At 39.3% G+C, this 7,790-nt stretch overlaps 2 protein-coding genes across 2 annotated transcripts; one reads left to right on the top strand and one right to left on the bottom strand.

Moving 5' to 3' along the window:
• Positions 1 to 187: 187 nt before the first annotated feature.
• LOC121801979 (aluminum-activated malate transporter 4-like) lies at positions 188 to 4,197 on the top strand. Its single transcript, XM_042201468.1, has 6 exons — positions 188 to 738; positions 1,320 to 1,457; positions 1,730 to 1,993; positions 2,068 to 2,204; positions 2,508 to 2,654; positions 3,340 to 4,197. Exons 1-6 carry the CDS (start codon positions 372 to 374, stop codon positions 4,057 to 4,059), a joined length of 1,773 nt encoding a protein of 590 aa, XP_042057402.1. The 5' UTR covers positions 188 to 371; the 3' UTR covers positions 4,060 to 4,197.
• Positions 4,198 to 4,455: 258 nt separating this feature from the next.
• LOC121801980 lies at positions 4,456 to 6,575 on the bottom strand. Its single transcript, XM_042201470.1, has 4 exons — positions 6,160 to 6,575; positions 5,982 to 6,035; positions 5,451 to 5,576; positions 4,456 to 4,873 (listed from the first exon to the last, which is right to left on the bottom strand). Exons 1-4 carry the CDS (start codon positions 6,535 to 6,537, stop codon positions 4,688 to 4,690), a joined length of 744 nt encoding a protein of 247 aa, XP_042057404.1. The 5' UTR covers positions 6,538 to 6,575; the 3' UTR covers positions 4,456 to 4,687.
• Between the last annotated feature and the right edge of the window lie 1,215 nt (positions 6,576 to 7,790).

Here is a 7,790-nt window from a genome sequence, read left to right on the forward strand (position 1 = left end):
GACTATATGTTCAGGACCAATTTTGGCCTTTACTCATAAATATAATAATACTTCAATCTATTTCTCCCTCTATTATTTTTTCAATTTTATTATTAAAATTTATGAATCGCAAAATAATACTAATCCAAGTACAAACCAGATAGATATTTAAGTTGACTCCCTCTCTTCTTGTGTGAATATCATTGATTCCTTTTATTATTACCCAAACACAAAAGAATCATTACAACATTCATCTTCTCGAGCAAAAAAAGCAAAAATTCACAGCCCTTTCCAACATCAAGATCCTCACAATCCCAATTAAAAAATCCGCCACCCAAAAAGCTCAATAATAAAAACGGCACACCAAAATCCGAGTTGTGGCAGCCAAAAACATGGCGAATTTGGGGTCTCTGCGGCAGAGCTTGGTGGAGAGAGGGAGAGAGCGGCTGCTGTCTCGGAAGTACTACTCGGAGGCGGAATCGGAGGGGTACTACGTGCGGCACGAGGGCTGCTTCCACTGGGTGTTCCGAGTGATGGGGGAGAGCCTGTCGCGGTGGTGGAAGAGACTCGAGGAGATTGCGGTGAGCGCGTATGAGATGGGGAGATCGGATCCCAGGAAGGCCATGTTTGCTGCTAAAATGGGCTGCGCTTTGTCCCTCGTTTCGCTGCTCATCTTTTTTAAAGAGCCCTCCACTTATATCACCAAGCATTCCATTTGGGCCGTTCTTACTGTTGTGGTTGTCTTTGAGTTCAGCATAGGTCAGATTTCTTGATTTTGATCGCTTGATTTGTGTTGGATCTCTTTGCTAATTGGTATTGTTTTGTGTGTTAATGGAGATGAATAAAGTAGGAGGAGTGTGCTTAGAGAAAAAAGTAGTCATCTTTGTTGGGATTAAGGGAGTAGTTGTTTTCGAGTTCAGTATAGGTCAAACTCAGCAATTTGATCAGTTGGAAATGGTGTGGTGATTTTGTTTTGGATTTAGGTGTGTTTGTGTTCTATTTCTATGGTAGTAATTGATAGAGTAACCATTCTTACTGTTGTAGTAGTTGTTTTCGAGTTCATCATAGGTAAAACTCAACAATTTTGATCACTTGTGAAGGGGTGTTATGATTTTGTTTTGATTGTAATCGATTGTTGTAGTTGTCTTTGAGTTTAGCATAGGTGAAATTCTCAATTTTGATCACTTGACTTTGTTTGGATGTTTGATTTCTTTGGTAATTGATAGAGTAGTGTGAAGCTTTGCACCAGTCCTCTGCCAAATTTGAGCAAATTTATGTTGATATATATTTGTTCGTTTAGTTTGCCAATACTAACGGATTGTGTGATTCTGATTCCGTAGGAGCTACTTTGAGCAAAGGGTTTAATCGAGCATTGGGGACCCTCTCGGCTGGTGCACTATCTTTAGGGATTGCAGAATTGGCAAAGCTTGCTGGAGAATTTCATGAAGTCGTCGTTGTCATCAGTATTTTTATCGCGGGTCGGTTTCTTGAAACATTAGTAATTTTTATGCACAAGTATTGTCAATTTGAATATTCGATGATCAGACTAACTTTGAAAAGGTTGGATCTAATGAAAAGTAGCAGCAAATCTCTGTTTTTCGTGTCTGAAATTGACGATGATTGATGATTTATGCACAAGTATGGTCAGTTTGTGTCTTACATCAAACTAGTTCTGAGAAAGTTAGATCTAATGAAAAGAAGCTCTGTTTTTGTGTCTGAAATTGATGATTTATGCGTGTGTGGACCTCAGGGTCCTTGTCTAGTTATCTGAAGCTGCACCCGGCCGTGAAGCAGTACGAATATGGATTCCGTGTCTTCATGCTGACATTCTGCATCGTGCTGGTGTCTGATTCGTCGGAGTTTCTTCAGACCGCTGTTTCCAGACTGGTGCTGATCGCAGTCGGTGCTGGTGTCTGCTTAGTCATGAATGTGTGCATTTTCCCCATTTGGTCCGGCGAGGATTTGCACAAGCTGGTCGTGAAGAACTTTAAAGGGGTCGCCACGTCTTTGGAAGGTGAAGATCGTCTCTTATGCAGAAGTCATCAGATTTAATCGTGTCTTACGTTGCGTTTGTTTGATTGTTTCTAGGTTGTATCAATATGTACTTGCAGTGTGTCGAGTACGAAAGAATACCATCGAAGATTCTGATCTACCAGGCTTCGGATGATCCTCTTTACAAGGGATATCGAACTGCTGTGGAGTCCACTAGCCAAGAGGAGACTCTGGTATGAATCTTCTCTTTGTTAGGAAATAAACACGAATATAAAAGCGATAAACACACGAATAGTTTACCATGTTCGATACGATGTGTATAGTCCGGGGGTGATGCCACGCTAACGATTTTACTTTATAATTTCGGATATAATTTACAATGAGAGTTCAGCCTAAATATAAACTATATGAAAGCCCAAACGAGGTGGATCGCTGTTGGTCGTGGACCTATTCACTTCCTCTCATGCTCTATACGGAACAATCTTTCGTTTAATGGGTTGGGGATAAAATGTTGATTGAAACTGTCTATTTTACAGTTGAGCTTTGCTGTCTGGGAGCCGCCTCACGGACGTTATAGAATGTTGAACTATCCTTGGGGCGAATACGTGAAGGTCAGTGGCGCTCTGAGGCACTGTGCTTTCATGGTGATGGCAATGCACGGGTGTATTCTTTCGGAAATACAGGTATTTTAGTTTGTAAGCCTTGAAATTGTTGTTTGTTTATAAGTTTTTCTAGTTTTAAGTTAAGGTTGGTGTAAGAGTCTTTAGAGAAGCTTTTGAGGCACGAAAATGTTTCTCTTACCTTTTTGTTGGTTTTAGAAAACTAATATTACGGCTTGACTGCTTCTACCACCCAATTTTGGTAAGAGTTTACACATTTTCAAAGTGACTCTAATTTTGATCTTGGACTCCATCGTCACACATTAGTTATGTAAGAGAATTGTTGTGAGGTTTATAGACCAAATGAACTCTATCACACAAACATCTCTTTTGGGATGAGTTCTCGTATTTGGTAGTATTTAACAACAATGAACGACTCGGAGTGGTGACCAATGAGATCGTATGGGAGCCAACTCAGAGTGGTGGCCTTGGCTGGTAAAAAGAAGCCGTGGCCAATGAGAGAGGTCAACTGTTACGGATTTTAGTGACCCACATCGGTTGAGTAGTGTGCGGTTTTATAGACTAAATAAGCTCTCTCTACTAATAGACTAAGAATGAAAGGGAAATGGCATGATCTTGATCATCTACATACATATCTTTACATTAAATGTGCAGTCACAAATCATATGAAAAAATTGCATTTATATCTGAGTTATTGATCATTCAGCAGAATGTTACTAGCAATCATAATATTATCTTTCGATTTCAGGCACCTTCTGAACTAAGGCAGGTATTTAAGGATGGAATTCAGAGAGTCGGCACCGAAGGAGCCAAAGTTCTCACAATGCTTAGTGAAAAAGTCGAAAAGATGGAGAAACTAGACACGGAGGACCCTCTCGAAGCTATTCACGATGCTGCGGAGAATCTGCAGATGATGATTGACCAGAAATCGTACCTTTTGGTGAACGCGGAGAGCTGGGAGAGCGACAGACGCCCTGAAAATCTCGACCCAGAAAAGATCCGCGAAATGAAAGAGAATGAAAACAAGCCATTCTTGATCAAGTCTCTCAGCTCAATCAACCAGCAGTCGACTCAGACACTTCGCAACTACGATGCATTTACTGCAAACCGAAGCATCAACAACTTCTCCCAATCCGAACTGGGTTCTGGAGAGGACGTCCTCAAGCAGCAGACCATGTGGCCTTCACGCCTCTCTCTGATCGGTGATTCCATCCTCAATGAGCGTGAGGTCCGCACATATGAAAGCGCGAGTGCATTGTCTCTCGCGAATTTCACCTCTTTGTTGATCGAGTTCGTTGCCAGGCTTCAGAACCTGGTTCACTCGTTCGAGGAACTCAGCGAGAAGGCTAAGTTCAGAGAGCTGGTTGAGATGACGGAAATGCAAACGAGCACCAGTTTCTGCTCCAGAGTGCTCGAATGCTTGTGCTGCTGCAGACAGACTAACGCAGTCCAAGCAGTTGTACGATGATCAGGTGATATGTTGTACTTTCATTAACCAGAAACATTCAGATCATCACTATAGCAATTTTGTGAATTATGGACATAAAAGTTATAACAAAATGTAATTTTCACCCTTTTTTCATCAACTTTTTATTGAATCAAGCAATGAGAATGGTGTCATATCATCACTATGTACTAGACATGCTCAATGAGAATGGTGTCAGATCATCACTATGTTTAACAAGACATGCTGAATGAAATAATAGTCACAGTTTGCAGGTGGGCATACCATCAACGCTATCAAATATCTCAGTGCACGAAACTCGAAACATAGGGTACGATAGGCATGATAAATAATGAAGACGCTGCCGGATCAAGATATAAAATAAATAAGATAAATACACCTCCTATGAATAAAAGATCATTCTTCGAAACTAGTGGAACTCAACTTATTTATGAACATTGCAACAGTAGGAAACAAAGCTATATTTATAAGACTATAAAAGACTCCAACTTGAATAAAGATTAGGGTATGGGGAATGAGTGTCACAAACTGTTAATAAAAGGAAATCATGTGTTCTCCTATGTTTCTATGAGAGAAAACAAATTCAAGAATATCCACATGAAGGGTGCTAGGCTAAACTCACAGCCCTGGCTCATTTCTCTTCGAATTCAACATCGATGATATCTGGTTGAGACTTTGATTTTGACGAGGAAGGACCCTTACCGCCTCTTGAGAAGAAGTCGCCTTGTGGTTGCCAGACAATATTTCCACAGCTAGCACATCGTAGAGTTTGGCTTTTGTATCCGACAAATTGCTTCTTACAAGCCGGGCACTCGCCCTGCCACAGAACAGACCAAGTGAAAAAATCATCTAAGGAAATAGTACAAAAATGTTTCAAAAAAATATCTAAACATTACAAAGGGAGATCACAAACCATAAGAATGGAAGGCATTGCAAAACTTTCTATCACAAAATTAACTCACACTCTAGTAACAGATTTATGATCTAAAAAGAGAAGTAAACTTAGATGACTTGTAAACAAGAAGAATTTATCTAAACAATAGAGACTTCAACAATATAAGAATCTTGTATCTTTTTTTTTGTTTATCTAGTGTTTGCACGTAGCTCCCATAAATTCATTTACATGTACTGTGTTTCTGTACTCAAATGTTAAAGACGGCATAATACAACACATCGAATTATAATTGAGGAACACAAAATGCGGAATCCCAGTCATCTAGGGTTGTCCAAGAACGAAATAACAGTAATGCAGCTAACCTACCAAACTATGGTGAAGAAACATCTTATGAATGTGGAATATAAGTCATTCAAGGGTTTCCATGGATGAAAATAGTAGAGCTAATCTTTAAAATAAGGAAGTAAGAAACAAGGAAGTTAAAGAACAAAAGGTTTACCTTAATGACTAGATTATTTGCCACCGCCCCAATTAAGAGAGGACCAGCAAATGGAAGCACCCATGTAGCAAAAATCAGAATTCGGAATAGCCATCCCGACAAGGCAAACCATATAAAGAAAAGTGTCTGCAAGGAGAAATTTTCACCAATCACAAATCAGAATATTTGTACACCAGCAAAGGACTTTACACATCTAATATCTCTCTCCTCTACATCCACAAAGGCACACACATATTGATTCTAATTAATCCAACTTATCTCCTCTATATACATAACATTAGACTGAGTAACAAACATGAGATTAAAACAACACTGGCTTTATCCATATGTGAAACTCCACCATCCTCAACATTATCCAACTTCATCAAACTATCCCAAGTTGCAAGCATAAATTAACTTCCTTAACTTCAAAATCAATATAAACTAAGCACTATATTTCATCTTTAATGTTCTACATAGTTCGAATTCCAAACTTTTGGAACTTGAAATACATACATACATACATAAACTAATAATGTTAAAGATGCTTACAGCGAAACTTCTCCCCAATGGAGTATCGAGAAAATCATTGAGCTCCTTCCTGTACTGCAAAAAACGAACAGAAAACCGATATTACCGATTAAAAACCTAATCTCATCGCAGAATCCCAAATTCACCGAGGCACAATAAATTGCATCATATAAACAAACACTTGCAATAAATCACATACCCTAGGCAAATTTCTCCTAAAATCCAGCGAAAACGTCCGCCACCGCTGAGTGATTTCAAATTCACGATCAAGCTCGCGCGCTCGGTCGGCGGCGGACTCCGCCACGGCCGATGCACGCCTGGAGACGTCGTATCTCCGGTCTATCCGCTCCGCCGTCTTCCGCGTCTCGTACACGAAGAGCTCGAAGCCGTCGTTGGCGCTCCTCCAGGCGTCGCGCCACAGCTCGCCGGACTGCACGCGCCTGGCGAATCCGTCGAAGTCGCTGCGCCTAAAGGCGCGTATGCTGACGCGGTGGTGGATTGGATTGTTAGGTCGGTGAAATGGGCGATTTTGGGGCTTCGCAGCCAGTAGAGGTTGGCACGGCAGGCTCGACGCCATGAATAAGTTTTTTTTTGGTTTTTCATTTTCCCCTTTTTTGTGGTTCTTCTACAAGGTTTTCGAATGTTGCGTTTTTGCCCCTTACCTTTGTAAGTATTAATTTTAGGGGCATTGGAGAATTTTGACAATTTAAATGTTATAGTAAGAATTTAATAAAAGTTGCATCTATATTTTCTAAAGAATCTGTATAAAAATAGATCATGAGGATTGACAACTGTGGCTCGCAAAACCTTATATATCGTCCGCATTCGCCAAACAATCTTATATGTATCGATACGTTGAGAATAACACATAATCCACGTCCGAATTTAAGTATCAGTGTATCACTATCCTCTAATCATCACTGATTAATGGTGCAAGAATATGTGTGTAAAACATAGAATTGTGTGGATCCAAACTGTGTCATATATTTATACATTTCCCATTTAAACATATAGAGCAATACTCACATACCCTGAAAAATATTACTACTAAGCACCCCTTTAGTTAATCCGACAATGTAGTTTTCCTTTCTTCTTATATGGTTCACATTAGTTTTATAAATATACTATCTCTGTCCCAAAGGAAGGACTAGTCTTATTTTAGCTATTTTGGTCTATTCAGCAAAATCGTTTTACTTTTATTTTTGTAAATTTTTTCATCACATTCTACTATTCCTAATGACTTAAAATTCACTATCCACTAACATTACTTTAACTATTTATCCTCTTTCTTTATCAAATTTTACTAATTTTCACGTTAAAACTTGTATCATTTCCAAAATTTTGATTAATAGGTTATAAAGGGAATATTTTTTTTAAGAATTCCATTTAACACCATACATTCCCAACTAAATGATTCTTCCCACATCATCGTACGTCAGACAAGAAAATCATTATATTCATAATAGATAACTAATTATCTTTACTACACAATTATATAAATTGTGACTATACACTATAGAATCAATATAGCAATATAGGTCCTTCCCATAGCATCGTACATCAGACAAGAAAACCTAAGATGACTATTCATACTAGGAGTAAATAGCAAAGTCTTGCAAAAAACACTAATTTTTGGACAAAACGCCGGGCCGTGCGAAATTGGGCTTTGAAAACGCCCTGCCCGTGCAAACTCTTTGGAATGCATGGCACAAAACGTCTGCCCGCGCGTTTTTACCCATCAAAACGTCTGGCCTGCACAATTTAATCTTGAATGCGCGACTTTCATAAAATGGCCATAACTTTCTCTCTCAAACTCCAACTGGAGATTTC

The sequence above is a fragment of the Salvia splendens genome, chromosome 5 (assembly GCF_004379255.2).
Source record: "Salvia splendens isolate huo1 chromosome 5, SspV2, whole genome shotgun sequence".
In the NCBI taxonomy this organism is placed as follows: Eukaryota; Viridiplantae; Streptophyta; class Magnoliopsida; order Lamiales; family Lamiaceae; genus Salvia; species Salvia splendens.

What these genes read in the sequence shown, in the direction of transcription:
- LOC121801980 (XM_042201470.1), bottom strand. Translation starts at nt 6,537, where the DNA reads ATGGCGTCGAGCCTGCCGTGCCAACCTCTACTGGCTGCGAAGCCCCAA. An exon ending in CATTGGGGAGAAGTTTCGCT is followed by an intron (nt 5,577 to 5,981) that starts GTAAGCATCTTT and finishes TTCTCCTTGCAG; the next exon opens with ACACTTTTCTTTATATGGTT. An exon ending in CAAATAATCTAGTCATTAAG is followed by an intron (nt 4,874 to 5,450) that starts GTAAACCTTTTG and finishes GTTCTGTGGCAG; the next exon opens with GGCGAGTGCCCGGCTTGTAA.
- LOC121801979 (XM_042201468.1), top strand. Translation starts at nt 372, where the DNA reads ATGGCGAATTTGGGGTCTCTGCGGCAGAGCTTGGTGGAGAGAGGGAGA. An exon ending in TGTCTTTGAGTTCAGCATAG is followed by an intron (nt 739 to 1,319) that starts GTCAGATTTCTT and finishes CTGATTCCGTAG; the next exon opens with GAGCTACTTTGAGCAAAGGG. An exon ending in GTATTCTTTCGGAAATACAG is followed by an intron (nt 2,655 to 3,339) that starts GTATTTTAGTTT and finishes TTTCGATTTCAG; the next exon opens with GCACCTTCTGAACTAAGGCA.